Source organism: Macaca thibetana, chromosome 8 (assembly GCF_024542745.1).
Source record: "Macaca thibetana thibetana isolate TM-01 chromosome 8, ASM2454274v1, whole genome shotgun sequence".
Taxonomy (NCBI): domain Eukaryota; kingdom Metazoa; phylum Chordata; class Mammalia; order Primates; family Cercopithecidae; genus Macaca; species Macaca thibetana.
In genome coordinates, this window is record NC_065585.1 from 63,214,141 (window position 1) to 63,234,518 (window position 20,378).

Genomic DNA, 20,378 nt, shown 5'->3' on the forward strand with positions numbered 1-20,378 from the left:
CCCCACCCCCCACCCACCCACCAACAGAATTAAAAAAAAAAAAAAAGGACAAGATAAAGAAAAAGAAACATTAACTTTTTAAAACCCCTGATGACTGTTTTGCAAGGGGCATGTATGTTACACTACATAATCAAGTAACACTGGTTGAGGGGTGGCTCAGGAATTGAATAACCAGTGTCTGTCTCTTCTGCTTGATGATTGCAACACTGTGTGCCAGGCACTGTTCTGGTTCCTGGAGTTATATTAACTTTTAAAAAAATAAATAAAAGACAATTTCTGTGAAGCCGTTACTGATTTTCGTGGTTGTAAGCAGGGAACCGCGGTACGCAATCGTTCAGAAAGGCAAGTGGGCATTTCTTTTTTTTTTTTTTTTTTGAGACGGAATTTCGCTCTTCTTGCCCAGGTTGGAGTGCAATGGTCCAATCTTGGCTCACTGCAACCTCCGCCTCCCAGGTTCAAGCGATTCTCCTGCCTCAGCCTCCCGAGTAGCTGGGATTACAGGCATGCGCCACCACGCCCGGCTAATTTTGTATGTTTAGTAGAGACGGGGGTTTCTGCACACTGGTCAGGCTGGTCTCGAACTCCTGACCTCAGGTGATCCGCCCGCCGCGGCCTGACAAAGTGCTGGGATTACAGGCGTGAGCCACCGCGCCCAGCTGCAGGTGAGTATTTCTTTAAGGACTGGGCGAGAGGCCTTCCGCTCCGAGAACACTTACAGAAAGTGGCCTTTCCAGGTCACTGCGAACGCACCTAGAACACAGCGAACAGCTGGCTTCCGGGCCCCGCCCCCACCTGTAGACTTCGCCTCTGGGTCCGCCACTCTCCCGTCAGGCGCCGCGCGCGCTCATTGCCCGGCCCGTCAGGCTGTGTCCCGCCCCTTGCGGCCCAGGAGAGATGGCGGAGTTGGACATCGGGCAGCATTGCCAGGTGGAGCACTGCCGGCGGCGAGGTGATCGGGGAGCCCCCAACCCCCATCCCCGGCCACGGGATACCGGGGCTCCGCTTTGGCTCCGCGGATGGTGGCGGCGGGTGAGGGGAGGCCACAAGGCTGGGCAGAGCCTGAGGAGCGGGGTGGGAGCGTTTCTTCTGGGGCTGCAGTGAGATCGGTTGGTGCGTGTTTTTGTTGGCCGTGAGGCTTTGAAATGACTTGTGGTATCCTTGGAAGGAAGCCATTCCTTTCCTGAAAACGTACCTTGCAGTGTTCATTTTGGTTTTCGAGTGTGCCGTGTCCGAGCAGTGCACGAAGCCCACTGCTGGGTCACGTGGCGCACACTTACCCTGCTGAGCGCTGGGATGGGACGCGTAGGATTGGTCTGAGAGTGTTGTCTTTTGGCTTTGCCACTGCGACCTACGGCCAGCCACTTTCCCAAACGTTTTGTTTACTTATCTGTTACTTAGCTGTCAGGAGGAGTTGAGCGAGATCAGCTCGCCCAACTGGTATTCACGTGGATTTGTGTCCGGAAGAAGGTACTTCCTTAGCTTTTATCAAATTCTCAAAGGCACCCTGATCCTCAGATTATTCCACCAAATGGTCATCATGCTCTCCTAGCTCTGTCATTCCCTGATTCTCATTATTATTGTTTGAACAAACATTTACAGATTATTGATTTTGGTGCTTGGACCACATGAGGGTGTAAACTACAGTCATTTACACAGAAGACCTTTCCAACTAGTAAGCTGCGTTTTAGAGAGAATTAATAATATGGCGATGAGCTCTCCCCATTGTACTGAGAGACCTTGGGATATACCTACTCCAAGGTAATGTGGCACTGGCTTCAGGATGCTATACAACTGGAAAAGGCAAGTTTTTGGAGCGTTAGAACCACACAGACTGCTCAGTCGTTGTTACTAGGTTTCACACACTACATAAGGTAGCAAACAGGTTTAATCTCCCCTTGCCACTTCAGTCATTGGTATCAAGTGCCTGAATACAGTGTCAGGGACTCTGAGATTTAGCCCAGTTTCAGTGGAGTTCCATAATTGATTGGTGATTTCTACTGTGGGCATGCATGATAGCACAGGTGACAATCCCTTCTAGGTTCTTGTTACTTATAGCCCTCTATCTATGTATCTTTCACCACTGGCTGTAATAACAAGACAGTGTGACTTTTTTCATGTGGAAGCTTAGCCATTTGGGGTTTTTTTTGTTTTTGTTTTTTTTTTATTATACTTTAAGTTCTAGGGTACATGTGCATAATGTGCAGGTTTGTTACATATGTATACTTGTGCCATGTTGCTGTGCTGCACCCACCCATTTGGGTTTTGACTGTAAATTATGTGTGTCTATGCCTGATCCCCCGCTAGTGAGTCCCAATACACATTATATGCCATTCATGACATAGTTCATTTTCCTTTCCAGCTATTTATCTCTTTAGTGTCAATAACTGAGATGAGGCCAGGCCTATCTGTTTGAGACTAGTGGAAAGCAGTTAAGATTTAGACTATATCAAGTGTATATCCTAAATTTTATCTCCCTTCTGGAGGGATTGAAGGATGGTATCAGGTGCTGGGAAATTGTCTTGACTTAACTCTTTCCCCTGGGTCCTTCTGGTTTGCATCTAATACTTCATTATTAAAAGTCTCAAAATATTAAACATCTCCACCCAGTCACTGCGGTATTGTTCTTTTTTGTTTGTTTGTTTGTTTGTTTTGTTTTGAGATGGAGTCTGGCTCTGTGGCCCAGGATAGAGCGCAGTGGCGCCATCTCGGCTCTCTGCAACCTCCGCCTCCTGAGTTCAAGTAATTCTCCTGCCTCACAGCCTCTTGAGTAGCTGGGATTACAGGCATGAACCACCATGCCCAGCTAATTTTTTTGTGTGTTTTTTAAAATTTTTTAGTAAAGATGGGGTTTCGCCATGTTGGCCAGGCTGTTTTCAAACTCTCAACCTCAGGTGATCCGCCCGCGTCGGCCTCCCAAAGTGCTGGGATTACAGGCATGAGCCACCGCGCACGACGCCTTGCAGTATTGTTCTGAGTTGAGTGTACTCAAAAGAAGTTAATTGTTGTATTATTCTTATTAATTATAGTTACCGTATTACTATTCTGATCTTTTATATATATCTCATTTGGTTTTTATAAGTACACTATGAGGTCTGTGTGGCTTACAGCATAGATACAGATATAGATATATTCACACATGATACACACACATACATATATACACAGAAAGGATGTGCTTATCTCTTTATACCTGTCTCTGTATCTACCTGTCTATATCTTTCTATTTTTTCTTACCCAATAATAGAGCTTTGGTTTTGTATATGTTTATTTACATACATATATAGAAATACACACACATATACTTTATACTACTATATATTACATCAAATTATATATATTTGAAATACCATAAATCTTATAGATGTATATATAAATATAAATGTATTTGAATATAGTCAAGCTTTGGCAATATATATATATGTTGTTCACACGCAGATATATATTAGTACACAGATATATATATATATATATAAATATATATTTATTGGATATATATAAATATATATATATCCAAAGCTTTATTGTTAAGTAACTTGCCTAGCATTGTTAGATTAGTAAGCAGTGGAATCAGAATTGAATCCCAGGTTTTTAACTCCAAATGCGGAATTTTTGCAGTATACAGTCATCAAAAACAACACCTAGTAAATCTGGGAAACAAAACAAAAAAGAAAAAGAAAACCACTAGAACTTATTTTTGTCTGACTTAGTAAAGGTACAAGCAACATCTGTTAATACCTTTTGTTAATCCAATTGCTTTCTGTCACAGTTATTGAAGTTGTGATTACTTTTCTTAGAGTGGTTACATAGTGCTTGCTACACTAGGATATTAATCAAAATGGGAAATTTTTCCGTAGAGGTTGCTTTCTTGCTTAAGAAAACTAAATCAAAATCAGATACTAACCAGTATATACATTTTCTCTCAATTTTAGATTTTCTTCCGTTTGTGTGTGATGATTGTTCAGGAATATTTTGGTAAGTTAAGTTTTCATGTAGGATTTGGGAGTAATTTTAATGTTTATTAATATGAGATTATTTCTGAAAAGTAGAATGATTTAAAGTAATTGTTACTTTAGCCATTGATTATTGATATTCTGTATAGTTATAGGCTCTGATTACTTCTTCATATATGTGACTAATTTTTAAACTTCCAAAAGTGGGGTTATGTATGTGAATTTTATATAAAAGTTATATTTTTGTCTTTTAATTACAAGGAGAAAATAATATTCACAATATAAAGAATATGGTAAAAATCTAGTTATAATTATTACTCTTTATTTTAATTAATAAAATGAAAAGAGCCCAACCTCTAAATGCCTTAAAATAGGAATCACAGCATTTGACTACATTACATGCCAAGTAAAACCTGGGAATTAATCAAGAATTTTGGAAAATGGATTTTCCTTACAGTTAAACTTTAAAATGTCAAGCATTTGTTTTACAAAATAGGGCACTGAAAGAATGATTTTTTTTCAGAATGTAATTCAAAATGATTTGTTGGAAGTAAATAAAAGTAATGTATATTTTTAAATTATTTGGAATTAGAACACTCTTCACATTTTACTACTGATGATCTTTTAGAAATAAAAAGAGCTGAAAGATACGTTTATATTTTCATGTACCCTAAAGTATTCAAAGTAAACGTAATTTAGTGTGGTGAATTGTTTTTACTCATTGAAATTGAATATTTGTGTTTTAAAACTTTTGAGACTATAGATGCTCCATCTTTAATTTATCTGACATTTCAGTTTTTTCTCATATTCAAAGTTATTGATGTAGTATGAGCATAATGTATCTTAAGAATACTGAACATTAAAATATCACAAATTACTGCAGTTATCTCTAAGCATGTTATTTAAATAAACACTTACCATTATTATTTAAGCCTTGAACACAGAAGCAGGGAGTCTCATGGTTGTCCTGAGGTATGTTAATATTTTTCCGATCTGATAAAATGTATTTGTATTTATGTACTTTTATTCTGAATTTGATTAGATTTAAAGCCAGTCAGTGTCACAGAGATTAAAGTTTGGCACACTAAACTGATTAGGTAAACAGGCTTTTGCTTCATTTATATTATTTTTCTGTTTGAAAAAAAAAATTGTTTTACTTGGTATTTGTAAATTTTTATCCTCATAAATCTTATTCCTTAACATTTGTTTAGGTAGCCCACTTACAGCGTAAGGCTATATATTTATTTGTTTGTTTTGTTTTGTTTTGTTTTGTTTGAGATGGAGTTTTGCTCTTGTTGCCCAGGCTGGAGTGCAGTGGCGCGATCTCGGCTCACTGCAACCTCTGCCTCCTGGGTTCAAGTGATTCTCCTGGCTTAGCCTTCCAAGTAGCTGGGATTATATGCATGCACCACCACGCCCGACTGACTTTTGTATTTTTAGTAGAGATGGGGTTTCACCATGTTGGCCAGGCTGGTCTGAAACTCTGACCTCAGGTGATCTACCCGCCTTGGCCTCCCAAAGTGTTGGGATTACAGGCGTTAGCCACTGCACCTATCTAAGCCACCGCACCTATCTAAGGCTATATATTTATAAATATACACTTAAGTTAATGTCCTCCTTGTATATTCCCTCCAGTTCACTGTGTCCTTCACTGTTGTGTTCATTTTCACTGATGCCCGCTGATAGGGTCTGTGGTAGTAAATCATTCTGGCTCAGTCGGCCTAAGACAACCAGGAAGAAACCTATAGTCATAAAATTCCTACCCTAATTTTGCACAAATCGTAAGTTAAGAAAGGTCTGGCATATAGAGGTCAAAATATTACCCTTATTACTGGTAAAGATAAGTTGAATGATGAAGCTCAGCATAGAGCCAAATGGGTTTGCAAAGAAAATCCAGAATTAGGGAGACTTGCCCAGCAGTCACAGCAGTACTGGACCAGGTTAGGCTTTCTCCTGAAGGCAGTTCAATTCCAAGAGGAAGAGAGAAAGCTAAACCCACCATGTTCAATGTGTTCTAACACTTTTCAGTGGACATTTATTCCTGCCCACCATTTACCAAGTGCTTTACCAAATATTTTCACATCCGTTTTCTCAGTTATAGAAAGTTATTAAAGTTACATGAGATTCAGTTGAAATCTGATTCTTTCAAGTTTAAATGATCAGTCAAAATTTGATTCTTTGAAGTTTACTTGATCTATTTGAGGAAAATTAAAATTACCTAGCATGTTGATTTTATGCAGCGTTAATTGGAGGAAATATTCAGTCATACAATAAAACTTACTGATGTTTCTTGCAGTTTATAAATATATCCTGTGTTTTGTTTTTTCTTAGGATATAATTTGATTTCTCTGACTGTCTCTCAGATAATTAGATTCTATTAATTAAATACTGAAACATCATTAGGCCATTGCAACAAGTTCAAAAAGATACTTAAGTTAATTTCAATAAGGTGTAACTATTATTTATAAAAAGAAATTCCCTTTGGTTGTAGTTTTCAAGCAATGATTTCCCTAAGTTTACTCATCTTTAGAAACTTGGTTTGTTAATGCTCAGAATAGCCTGGCTGATCTAGACTTTTTTTTTTTTTTTAGTCTTATAAAATCTTTTCTTCCTGTAGTGAAGTATTTGCTGGTAATAAAAATATGAAATAGGACATAAAGAATAATATATGATTACGAAAACTGTCTTTAACCTTTTATCTCAGGAATAAATAAATATTTTTAAGTGTTTTATTCTCTGAGTTGTTTCATCTCCTAAAATTAGTGTGGAAATTAGGTTGACTTGCCATTTGAGGGTTGATGAGATAATTACCTGAGCACATCATGGGAGCATCTTTGTATGATACTGTTACAAAGCAAGTTAAAATTATACAGCGTAATTAAATAGTCATTTCAACTTGACTTAGAAGACAAATATAACACAGTAGGAAAATTATGAAAATGTGGAACAGTCAGCATAGTAATCATTTGTCACACAAAACATTCATTATAATCTTTATGTGAGAGTAAGTAACTTGCTCTAATAAGTTTAAGCAAAAATAATATGAATGCCGCCTTCTAGAATAGACACATTGATTTGGTTTAGGTCTGAAATGTAATACATTTCGTCCTTTTTGCATTTTCAGGTGACTGTAATCAATGAGAGACTGAAGACAGATCAACATACATCTTACCCATGCTCATTCAAAGACTGTGCTGAGAGAGAACTTGTGGCAGTTATATGTCCTCATTGTGAGAAGAATTTTTGCCTGAGGTGATTGATCACTTAGGCTGTTCACACTTTGTATATCTGTTTAAGTCCTATACAAACACATGAACTAGTGTCACTCTTCTGTTGCTCATAGACACCGTCATCAGTCAGATCATGAGTGTGAAAAACTGGAAATCCCAAAGCCTCGAATGGCTGCCACTCAGAAGCTTGTTAAAGACATTATTGGTAAGTATCTAGAAAGTGTGTTTTGTTGCTTTCCTAGTTCCAGAGTTCCTGCTTCTTATGTCTACTTTCCAGTTATGGGAGGCATCATTAATAGCCCTAGTGGTATTTGTATTAACTTGCATTTTGATGATATTCTTGTGACAGTATATCTTATGAGGTCTACCTGAACAATGAAAATTTGGAAATTATTTGGAAGTACTCCACCGTAAGTACTTATCTCTTTTGCTGAGCCACTTAGATTAGCTAGTTAACCATCGGGCTAGAAATTGTATTCATGAGATTAAAGTAGTCAGCTGCTTTCTCTACAGACTAAACTCTAAACCTAGTCAGCTGTGCTGTGAATACTGCTGATAATAAGAGATACCAGAAACAAATGTATCTGTGACTTAAATCAGTCTTTCTGCCAGTATGTTAGCTCAGAATTTTTATTCCGTATTAAGGATAGTACCTTTATTAAAATCTTGCATATGCAAATCTAAGGTTGTCTGTAGAAGCATTAATGACTGCTTTAGGTTGAGTAGGCTTAAGTTGGAAAGAAGCACATTATAGTGAATTTTTTGATGTGGTGATTGCTTAGATCAATCTCAATGATATTTTTCCATTGACCATGTAAATACAATACCTATACAATGAATGTGGTCTCTGTATATCTCTCTTGTGTGTAATTTATATATGTTTCAGGGCCATAATTAATAAGTGTTTTTTAATGAAACTCTATTTGTAATGTGAAAGTTTTATGTGATTACATGCTTACACTTCTTAGATTCCAAGACAGGAGAAACAGCAAGTAAACGACGGAAAGGTGCCAAAAATAGTGAAACAGCTGCAAAGGTTGCATTGATGAAATTAAAGATGCATGCTGATGGTGATAAGTCATTACCACAGGTTGGTCTTAGAGATTTTTTAAAACACAAAAATTTCAAATATAGTTGAAGTCCTCTTTGTGTTCCTCCTTCCCATCAATTAACAACTAACCTAAACCTAGTATGTATCATTCTTAATGTTGCATGGTATATGTCAGCATAAATCATACATAGTTTTATGAGTCTTTTCACTTTATAGACATGACAGTGAACCATATGTATCCTTCTTCGTGTTGGTTTTCTTTTTCCCACTTGGGATGTGCTGTTAACGTTTATCCATACTGAGACATATAGTCAACAAAATTCAGATTTTTTTCAATTTTTCGCTATTATAAACTGTCTGTGGTGACCATCCTTGTGTATATGTAGAAGAGTTTCTCTAGGACTGTTCTTTTAAAACTTCACAATATCAGTTATTTTATATAACAACCCAATACCTAACACAATTTAGTTGAGTGGTACTTACCCTTAATATGTGTTATATTATGATATTTGTTATTCTATTTTAAAGATTGTTAGTCAGAACCTATTAGGTTGATTTTCCAACCTCTGATGGATTGAGACTCCCAGTTTAAAAAATGCTACTTTAGGGAATATACCTGGAAATAGAAAACCTGGATTATATGCTTTGCTGATCTTCAGCTTTACTAGATAAGGTCAACTTCCTGTTGTCAGTGGTTGTACTCATTTGACTCTTTCTATTAGTGCTTTCAACCATGTCTATTTTTGGCCATTTATTCCTTCATAAAAATTTGAGGATCACTTTGCCCTGTTCTGTGAATTTATGATTTTGATAGGAATTATGCTGAATTTTAGATTAGAGACAGTTGACATCTTTAGAATTTTGACTCCTCTATCTATGTCTGTGGTATATCTTTCCAACTTTTCTTTAGGTTTTCTTTTATGTGTAATTATAGAAGTAACATTCTATAATGCCTACCATAAATATTTATATACCTTTTCTTAGTTTTATTCCTAGGCTCTTTATAATTTTTGCTGTCATTATAAATAATACCTTTTTTAAAAAATTACATTTTCCTAACTATTGTTGGTTAATGTTATGTTGACCTTCTATCTGGCAAATAAATTCCTAATAGTTCCCATATTTTGTAGATTTTTCTGGGCTATTTTCTTTGGTGTTATATCTTCTCCAAATACCAATTTTTGTAGATTTTTTCTGCAGATTTTCTCTTCTCTTTTGCTCATTATCATTGTTTGTCTTAATGTTGAGATCTTCAGAACAATGTTGAATAATATGGGCAATAGAAGGAATCATCATGTTTCTGACTTTAATGCAAATGTATCTAAAGTTTCCTCAAGTATTAGATATACTGTAAGTTAGTGTTAGTAGCCTTTTTCTTGATATTATTATTTCTTTCTATTCCTAGTTTGCTAGGAATTTACATTATGAATGGATATTAAACTTTACTGTAAATTTTTTTCTTACATCTAGTAAGATCATTGTTTCCTCATCAATGTAATAAATTTTATCAATCAGGTTTCTGTCATTAGATCATCAAATATTCCAGGATAAATCACTTGACTCTGGTATATAATTCTTTTAAAATACACTGATAAATTGATTTGCTAACATATTATTTAGTGTGTATTCGTGACATTAATAGCAAGATTATGCTCAAAAATTAGTTGAGCAGCTTTCTGTCTTCTATTCTTTGAGGTAGTTGTAGAGGGTGGGAATCATTTGTTCTCGAAGGTTTCGTAACACTCAGTTGTAGTAACTCTTGGAGAATTTCGAATACTATGCCAATGTGTTACACCTTTCTTTATCTGGATAATCTATTTCTTCTGAAGTCAATTTTGGTAAATATTTTTCCAAAAAATTGTTTGATGTAGATTTTTCAGTTTATTGTTATCAAGTTGTTCAAGTTATTCTGTTATACTTCAGAGTCTCTGTGTGTCTTTAGTCATTCTACTTCTTTCTTAATATTTTTCATTTGTACTTTTCCTTCTTTCCCCTTTAGACAGAATAGCTACAAGTTTATCCTTATTTTTCCTTAGTGTTTTCAAACAACCGTGATTCGGATTTAAAGACCTCTGCATTTGTTTTCTGTTTCACTAATTGTTGCTTTTTCATTATTTCCTTCTGCTTTGTTTAGATTTTTCCCTAATGTCCTTTTTCCAGCCTTTCACATAGAATGGTAATTTATTTATTTTATTTTTGTTTTGTTTTGTTTTGTTTTGAGACAGAATCTCATTCTGTCGCCCAGGCTGGAGTGCAGTGGGGCAATCTCAGCTCACTGCAACCTCCGCCTCTTGGGTTCAAGTGATTCTCTTGCCTCAGGCTCATGAGTAGCTGGGATTACAGGTGTGCACCACCACACCCGGCTAATTTTTGTATTTTTAGTAGAGACAAGAGTTCACCACGTTGGTCATGCTGGTCTTGAACTCCTGACCTCGTGATCCGCCCTCCTTGGCCTCCCAAAATGGTGGGATTACAGGCGTGAGCCACTGCGCCCGGCAAGTTTGTTTATTTATTTTTTTTTTTTTTTGAGACGGAGTCTCACTCTGTCTCCCAGGCTGGAGTGCAGTGGCCAGATCTCAGCTCACTGCAAGCTCCGCCTCCCGGGTTTACGCCCTTCTCCTGCCTCAGCCTCCAGAGTAGCTGGGACTACAGGCGCCCGCCACCTCACCCGGCTAGTTTTTTTTTTTGTATTTTGTAGTACAGACGGGTTTCACCGTGTTAGCCAGGATGGTCTGGATTTCCTGACCTCGTAATCCGCCCGTCTCGGCCTCCCAAAGTGCTGGGATTACAGGCTTGAGTATTTTTAATATACTTGTTTAGGTGTAACAATATACTTTTTTAGTATCTTTATTTTGATACCATTTCAAACACGTGCAAGTTACAAACATAGTACAAATAACTTTTCCATATTCTTTACCCAGATGTACCAATTATTTATATTTTGCCCTGTTTGCTTTATCATCTGCTGTCTCTCTCTGTCTATATGTACCATATGTGTATGTGTGTACTTAATTTTTGATCCTCTTGATTTATCACTTTCTCAGGTTAAAATCTTCTACTATGGATGTGGTTTTGCTAATTTTTTTATATAACTCTAATGGTTTGTAGGGTTATGTATTATCAAGTGCATAGAATTTCTTCATTGTTATATGTTCTTTATGAATTTTGCCTTTAATCCTATTTTGAATTATAATATTGTTTAGCTTTCTTTTGGTGAATATTTAACAAGTACGTAATTTTTTCATCCCTTTATATTTCAACTTTTGTTGTTGTTTCATTTTAGGGTGTCTCTTGTAAGCAGCATATAGCTGGACTTTGTTTTTTTAAAACCAGTTTGATAGTATCTCTCTTTTGTAGGTGAGTTGAATCCTTTCTTGTTTATGATGGTCATTGGTGTATTTGAACATATTTCTTCCATCATATATTTTCTTCTCATCCCCCTTTTTCTTTGACTCTTTCTCTTTCCTTTTGTATTGAATTTGTTCTGATGGCTTAGAGACGATTGATTACAGTTTTCTTATTTTATTGACTACCCCTGATATTTTCCTTTTTTGAAATTTTATTTGATTTTTTTAAATTGCAAAGGTAGTACAAGCTTTTAACAAGTGTAACTATCGAAAGATGCATATGGAGAAAAAGCATACATACTCCTGTGTCTCTCATCCATTTCCATCCCACAAAGCAGCAGTTCTTAACTGAGAGCAGTTTTGCTCCTTAAGGGGACATTCAGCAATGTCTGGAGACATTTTTAGTTATCACAGTTGGGAATGGGGTGCTCCTGGTATTTAGTTGGTAGAGGCCAGAGATACTGTTAAATTCATACATTGTAGTGGACAAGGCCGACAACAGAGAATTTTTTCTTGGCCTAAAATGTAAATAGTGGCAAAGTTGAGAAGACCTGGTCTTAGGTATTCAGTAATACTTACATTACTTTGCAATTCTTCTATTACTTGAAAGATAACAGTGAAAACTTCTACAAGACTTACTTTGAGACAGTCTTCTAAAACATTTCATCCTTGCAACAAGTTTATAAGGTATGCACTATTAACTCTTACCCAAAAAGAGTAACATTCTATTAACATAGCTAGTAAGTGGAGAACTACGAATTGAAACTAGGCAGTCTGGTTTCACAAATCACCTTTTTCACACACTTAACAATATATCATAAAGCATTCTATAAGTTTGTAGATAAAAGTTTTTCCCTTTATTATTAATGTTTGTGTGTGTATAAATATAGACATACTAGAGATATATGTGGGTGTCTATGTGTTTATACATAAATGTATAATATATACCTGTGTATTGTATCCATGTATATACATATATGTGTAAGTATGTATTATGTGTGTGTATATATATGTGTGTATATCATTTTACATAAATGAAAATGTATTCTACTTGTATATGTATGCAAAGGCATAAAGAATATTTTTCTGTCATTATTTTATAAAAATGGTATCATTCATTTAGTCAACACACTTAAAAAAAAAAATGCTTTCTATATACCAAGACCTGATAATACAGTAGTGAATAAAACAGAATCCCTCCTGCCCTTATGAATCCAGAGTTCCTGGAATTTATATGCCACTGGGCTGAGACAGATATTAAATATATAATAGTTTGTGTAGTCATTAGGGCTATAAATAAAACTAAAGCAGGTTTGGGGTAGATTATATATCCTTCTCTCCTTAATGCCTAGTAGAAATTCCCTCAAGTGAGTTGGTGTGGCCCTAAATCATTTTCTTTCCAACTGCGTCCTCTTCAGTGGTGTGGGTGTACTGTGGCTTATTTTGTCATTTTTCTGTTAATGAGCATTCACTTTGTTTCCAGTTTTGGCTACTGTGCTAAGTAGCCTGTGTGGTACTTTTCTTTCTGTGAGATAAATTCCCAAGAGTGTGTTTGCTGTGTCAAATGGTATGCATATTTTAAATTTTAATAAAAATTGTCAAACAACTTTACAAAGAAATTACAATTCACATTTCAAATCAAACTTCATTGACGGATTGCCTATACTAAGCATGGTTTTGTGGCTCTAGTTTTTTAATCACCTTTAGTACTTACAACTCTTCTGAGATATATTTTTGTCCGAATTTCACAGATGAGTAATCTGGAGTTAAGTATTTTTAAGAGCACTAACTTGGTAAGAGCCTGCCATTCTAACCAGTTCCGTATACTGCCTCTTGTGGCCAAACATGAGAGTACCCTTTTTCTCCATGGGTTCCAGTAACTGTTAGCATTCTTTTTAATATTTTACAGTCTGGTGGCTATACAAAGATATTTCATAATTGCTTTAATTTGTATTTTTGTGACTATTATTCAGTTTGGACAACTTTTAATATGTTTTTTAGGCATTTGGAATTGCCCTTCTCTGAATTGTTATTGAATAGTATCCTTTGGTCATTTTTCTTTTGGCATATTTTTCTATTTGTTTTGTTTGGTCAACTTATAGGAGCTCTCAGACTATAAAAGATGTTAATCCTTTATCTATAATCATTATTTGTAAATTGTTTTTCAAAGCTATCAGTATATTGATATTATTTACATTTCTAATTGACATAGCAATATTTTACATTTAAATTTTCCAAGTTCTGTCTTTTCTTTCATTCCTGTTGTGGTTTTCCTTTGAGTTTTGTATGTTGGTTTTGTTTTGCATTAGCCTTTTTTTTTTTTTTGTGACGGAGTTTTGCTCTTATTGCCCAGTCTGGAGCACAATAGTGCGATCTCAGCTCACTGCACCCTCTGCCTCCTGAGTTCAAGCAATTCTCCTGCCTCAGCCTCCTGAGTAGCCGGGATTACAGGCATGTGCCACCATGCCCGGGTAATTTTTGTATTTTTAGTAGAGACAGGGTTTCACCGTGTTGGTCAGGCTGGTCTCGAACTCCTGACCTCAGGTGATCCACCTGCCTCAGCCTCCCAAAATGCTGGGATTATAGGCGTGAGCCACTGAGCCTGGCTTGTTTTGGATTAATCTTTAATCCACCTGTTTTTTTGGTTAGCATATGATGTGAGCTAAGGGCTTAATTTTATTTTCTTCCAGTTGTTTAGGTAGTTTTGCATCACTGATTATTTAATAAGTTATCTATGTTTTATTGGATTGAAATACCAAAATATCACCTTCATGAAAAGTTGAACATTTTATTTTCTGTATATGGATTTATTTCTTAATTTTCTATTACAGTCTACTCATTTTTTACTCATAAGTTAATACCAAATTGATTTGGTGCAATAGCTTTATAGAATGTTCTATATCAGATCATGCAAGTCCCATCCGTATTTTTCCATTTTTTCTTAGTATTTTTATTAGCATTTATTTATCCTTCTGAATGTTATGATTATTATATCCAGATTTTGAAAAATACCACTCTTAGGATTTCTAGGTTACCATAATGGGGCAAGGTTGTGAGTAACAGACTTCAACATAGCCTGTTAAAGAAGTTAGACTCTTTAAAAGCAAAATGTGGAAACTGAGAGTATGATTATAAAAAGCAACAGATAACACAGCATAGTCTTACTTCTATGAAGTTAGGTGAAGTACAGTTCGAATTCCCAGCAGTATCTACTAGCAATTCTAGGCTTTTGGCCTGACTCAGAACCGTTCCTGAAGGATTCACATTGGATTTGCTTTATATGCTATACATTAGTTTTGGAAGAAATGACATTTTTATGACATTGTCTTTCTTCAAGGACCTTATATGTCTTTATTTATTCAGATGTTTTATTCCCTTCTGTAATATTTTATATTTTTCTTCTTTTATGTTGTATTCCTTATTTTCATTGCTACATATTTTATGGTTTTTGTTTAGGTTGGGAACAGAATATTTTCCCTACTTCTATTGCCAAGTACTTGTTACTAATAAAGAGAAAAAAAAATCTTGAGTTCTGTATACTCATATTATTCAGCTACATCATCAAAATATTATTAATTTTAGAAGTTTTTTTCTACTAGTGTTTTTCAATTTTCTAGTTAAAAATTATACCTCATTAACAAATAAGAATAGCTTTAATTTTTTTCAGTAATTATACTCATTATATCCTTTTTCATACTACATTGTCTATAATCTCCAATATAATATCCTAAAATGATAATGGTGGTAACAGCTATGTGCTTACATTCTTAACGTATATAATTAAATATCAGTGTTTTTCTCAAAGCCTAAAGTTAGTTGGTAGTATATCCTCCTGAATACGAGTTTGAAATGCTTTATCCAGTTGACCCTCTCCTATCCCATCATCTTTTTTTAACATAAAAATTAATAGCTATTAAAATTTACCAACACTTTTTTTTTTTTTTCCGTTTCTCCTTCCTTAGGGCTCACTTTTATTTTTGCTAAATTACATTCTTTAGCAGTTCATTCAGTAAAGGTCTCTGGTAATAAACTCTATCTGTCTTTTTTTTGTTTGTTTGCACATGCCCTTATTTTGCCCTTACTTTTAGCTAGATTGTCTATTAAACTTTCTCATCACTTTAAATATACTTTGTCATCTATTATTGGAGGAACATCTGTGTCAGTCTTACTCTATGAGTAGTCTGTCTTTTTTGGTAGCTTTTAAGATTTCTTGTGATATTTTCCAATTTCTGTGGAATGTTTCTACGTGTGGATTTATTTTAATTATTCGGTTTGCCACATTGTAAATTTTGACTTTTTGGAAAATTGTACTCATTTTCTCTCTAAATAGTGCTACTTCATTTATTCTTTTCTGAATCTCTCGTCGACATACATTGGGGATCTATAGTTGTTTTTGTTTTTTTTTTTTGAGACGGAGTCTCACTCTGTCACCCAGGCTGGAGTGCAGTGGCACAGTCTCAGCTCACTGCAGCCTCCACTTCCTGGGTTCAAGCAATTCTCGCACCTCAGCCTCCTGAGTAGCTGGGACTACAGGCGTGTGCCACCACACCTGGCTAATTTGTGTATTTTTAAGAGACAGGGTTTTGCCATGTTGGCGAGGCTGGCCTCAAACTCCTGACCTCAAGTGATCTGCCCACCTCAGCCTCCCAAAGTGCTGGGATTACAATTGTGAGCCACTGCACCCAGCCTATAATTGTTTCTATCTTGTATCTCTTTATGCGGTATTCTGGATGACTTCCTCGTATCCATCTTATAATACATTAGGCCTTTCTATTGAGGATTATAGAAGCTTATCTATAATAAATTTTGAGTGTTTTACTCCAGAAACTATTTTTTAATTTTCATTTTTTGACTTGGATCTTCATGTCTTTTATGTTTTATTTGTGCCTATTTTGGTTTTATAACTTCTTGTTTCCTTTTTTATCTAATTGTGCATCCTAAATACCTTTTTTTAATGTCTTTTTAAAGTTCAGCTGTCTTCATTTGCCCATAATGAGTTAATCTTCAGTTTGTTTTGAAATTTCAGTTACTAAATTTAACATGTTCATCTTGAATAGGAGGTTCTTCCTATATCTCTCCTTCCTCTCACTCACAGATCCCTGTCTAGCAATTTTATACTTAAGTCAGCATTCAGCAGTAACTTTAGCTGCCCCTCCTGGAGCAGAGGTCCCACACACTCCTCTGCTTCCGAGCAGGGAGCCTGACCCAGGAGCTTTATACATATCTCCCTCTGGTGCTGTTACTTCCTCCTTACCTATAAGCTGACCTCCTCTTCTTCTGGAGCCCTGAGAGTCTGTGACTCAGCCAGCCTATCACCTTGCATTTCCATTTCATTTTTGATCCTCATACATATTTATCTTTTTTTAAAAAAAAAAAGATAAGGCTATATCTTATTTTCTCTTTCTGTATTTATCTTCTTGCTACTTTGTTTCTAGAGCAAGTAATATTTGATTATAGAGGTGGCTCACAGTTTGAATTTCCAGTGATTCTTGTTTTTTCTTTTAATACTTGTTACCTGTAATAACACACCCTACTGTTGGATTTGTCTTCAACAAATCCAAATCCCTTAGTGCTGAGATGGGAATTGTGTTGAGTTTATTATTTCTCAGAATAATTGTGATCTTTCCCCCACAACTTAGAGATGCTCCAGTTATGCCAAAATTTTTGTTTTAGCAAGAATTGACCTGTAAAGCCAGCACTTTTAAAAAGCAGTTTTTAGGAATCAGTGAAGAATAAAAGGCCAAGACTTTTGCTCCTACTCATTCTTTCCTGCTTTTTGTTTTTGTTTTTGTTTTTGAAATAGGGTCTTACTCTGTTGCCCTGGCTGGAGAACAGTGGCACGTTCACCACTCATTGTGGCCTCAACCTTCTTGGGCTCAAGTGATCCTCCCACCTCAGCCTCCAAAGTAGCTGGGACTACCGGCACACACCACTATACCCAGCTAATTTTTTGTGCTTTTTGTAGAGATGGAGTTTTACCGTGTTGCCTAGGCTGGTCTTGAACTCCTGGACTCAAGCAGTTTGCCTTCCTTGACCTCCCAAAGTGCTGGGATTATTGGCATGAGCCATCATGCTCAGCCATCCATTTTTTAATTAGGCAGGAAAATACAATATAAGGAGAGGGCGGATAGGATATAGGATACTAGAGAAATCCTTTCCAAGTCCTTTCTTTCATTGATAAGGTACTTGGAGTTTGGAGGTCTTTTTCTATCTTTTTTTCTTTTTCTTTTCTTTTTTTTTTTTTTTAATGTTTCCTTGTTCCAAAAAGTCCTTCTGTCTAAATACATAGTGAGGTCTTTCACACAAAAAGAAATGTTATATGTGTTAGAAATCTTTGAATTGCAAGTGACAGAAACTTGATTCCAACTAGGAAAATCAAAACAAACTTTTTCCCTCATATAATGGGGAATAATGAATTGATCTGGTCTTAGGGGATGAATAAATTCAGGAACTCAGATTCTGTTGAAAGAGTTCATCTGTTTTCTTGTTATTTCTCTTTCTCCATTGACCTCATTTTTTCCCATTTGAGGAAACTTTTTCCATATTGGTTCAGGAATGACTGTGAGGTGACAGGGTTCACTGCAGGCAGCTCCAGGTTTAATTTGATAAAACTTAAAAAAATTAAGGAGTGGCCGGGTGTGGTGGCTCATGCCTGTAATCCCAGCACTCTGAGAGGCCGAGGCAGATGGATCACCTGAGGTCAGGAGTTCAAGACCAGCCTGACCGACATGGTGAAACCCCGTCTCTAGTAAAAGTACAAAAATTAGCCAGGTGCGGTGGTGCGTGCCTGTAATCCCAGCTACTCAGAGGCTGAGGCTTGAGAATCACTCGAACCCTGGAGGCAGAGGTTGCAGTGAGCTGAGATTGTGCCATTGCACTCTAGCCTTGGCAACAGAGGAAACTCCATCAAATAAATAAATAAATAAATAAATAAATAAATAAATAAATAAATAAGGAGACTGCTCTTTGTCTCCTAAGCTATTGAACATAAAATCCCGGGAACAGACCCTGATTGGCCTAACTTAGGCCACGTGCCAGTCTTTGCACAGATCACCCTGGCCAGGGTCTTGGTCCTATGCCCATGCATTTATGTGTCTTTTTGGCTACTGTGATTAGTATTCCAAATAGCAGATACCTTGTTAGAGGGTAATTCTGCTCTGACCAGAAGAGGAGAGGAAGGGTTGGTACCAGACAAAAACTGATGTCTATTTTGTCTGTGTAATGGTTGTTTTAACTTTTTCTTTTTACAGACAGAAAGAATTTACTTTCAGGTTTTCTTACCTAAAGGGAGCAAAGAGAAGAGCAAACCAATGTTCTTTTGCCACCGATGGAGCATTGGAAAGGCCATAGACTTTGCCGCTTCTCTAGCCAGTCTTAAAAATGACAATAACAAATTAACAGCTAAGGTAACATCTCGTTATAGTATTATTTCCGTAAAGGTTTTATGATGTTCCATTCAAGCGTGTTCATTTACTACAGTATGACTTACTTCTCCCTTCACAGAAATTAAGGCTGTGTCACATTGCTTCAGGAGAAGCCTTACCCTTGGATCATACTTTGGAAACCTGGATTGCTAAGGAGGATTGTCCTTTATATAATGGTGGAAATATAATCTTGGAATATCTTAATGATGAAGAACAATTCTGTAAAAATGTTGAATCTTACTTGGAATAGTCATTCAGCAATTCAAGTCAGAAATCACAAGGAAAATTCTATTACATGGTTAAGTCCATTTCTTTTACTACAGATACTGTTTTTGTAATTTTTTAAAGTTGCTTTTTAACTTATTTCCCCTTATGTCACATTTTAAATTATGAGTTTTCTATTAGAATTTTTTTGTTTTAAGTTTAACTGTGTACTGATCCTCAGTTATTAGCAAATTCTTATATTAGTTTTCATTAGGTTATGCTGTAGTGACAACAACAAAGGTGTATTTCCTGGTGGGTGATGTCAGCTGTTGATTGGCTGTGGCACTGCTCTGTGTCATCTTCTCACCATGATCAAAGGTGAAGGAAGGACTCTCTTTTGGGACACTGTCATTGTTTTAGCAGAGAGAGAAAGAGATTGAAATACACTTCAGTTTTCTCTTAAAAGATGCATGTATCATACTTGCTTTAAGCAAGTCATGTGGCCAAGCCTAGCATCATGGAGCCAGGAAGTATAGCCTTGCTGTCTATGTACGTCATGATGTATAAATTGATATATGTACATGAATTATAGAAACTTAGAGGTCATCTTTATTCAGTCTTATAATTTTTACATGAAGAATCTTAGACCTAGGAGAAGAAAAGAATTTTCTTTCTATTACCTAACTAGATTGGGGCATATTTCTGATAAAGACTCACCTCTAGTGAGATTCATCTTTTTTGTTTGTGTGACTATATTACATATGAGAAGAAAGATGGGATAGCTCAACTTCATTATATACCAAAGCAAAACACATGCCAAATGGTGACTACATTTTACCAACAAATTTAGACGAGTATTCTTGACTAGTGTTTACTATCTATACCCCCAAAACTACTACTATATAGACAGAATAGAAATTATTTCTAGTTGTCCTTTTGTTTTTTTCTATTCTAATTGTCATGGACATATGTAGTGGCTATAGGTTTACTTAAAAGGAATAAACTTGGATTGCTCATTTGGTTTATTTCCTTTCTAATTCTTCATATTTTTATGTGAGGAATGGAGATAATTTCCAACTTTTATTATGGTCTTATACTTTCATTCATTAGCATAGTTATTTGAGTTCCCATGAAATGTAGAGATTTGTCTCTAATTGCCATGATTAATACAA

The 20,378-nt window shown here is 35.9% G+C and overlaps 1 protein-coding gene across 5 annotated transcripts; it reads left to right on the forward strand.

The window, feature by feature from the left end:
* Positions 1-836: 836 nt before the first annotated feature.
* On the forward strand, positions 837-20,222 carry ZFAND1 (zinc finger AN1-type containing 1). 5 transcript variants are annotated; one of them, XM_050802123.1, is made up of 8 exons: positions 837-1,029; positions 3,930-3,972; positions 4,883-4,922; positions 7,075-7,202; positions 7,294-7,385; positions 8,149-8,270; positions 18,829-18,984; positions 19,082-20,222. In XM_050802123.1, the coding sequence occupies exons 1-8, from the start codon at positions 1,017-1,019 to the stop codon at positions 19,250-19,252; spliced, it is 765 nt and encodes a 254-aa protein (XP_050658080.1). In that variant the 5' UTR covers positions 837-1,016; the 3' UTR covers positions 19,253-20,222. The 5 variants fall into 5 exon arrangements, with proteins under 5 accessions (XP_050658080.1, XP_050658079.1, XP_050658081.1 ...); XM_050802122.1 differs by having other exon boundaries at positions 859-949; XM_050802124.1 differs by lacking the exon at positions 19,082-20,222 and adding an exon at positions 11,515-11,588 and having other exon boundaries at positions 859-949; positions 18,829-19,033.
* Positions 20,223-20,378: the final 156 nt, after the last annotated feature.

Coding starts and splice junctions, on each gene's coding strand:
- ZFAND1 (XM_050802122.1), top strand. CDS start 895: ATGGCGGAGTTGGACATCGGGCAGCATTGCCAGGTGGAGCACTGCCGG. Junction 4,923..7,074: donor AGTCTCATGGTTGTCCTGAG/GTATGTTAATAT, acceptor TTGCATTTTCAG/GTGACTGTAATCAATGAGAG. Junction 7,386..8,148: donor GCTTGTTAAAGACATTATTG/GTAAGTATCTAG, acceptor TACACTTCTTAG/ATTCCAAGACAGGAGAAACA.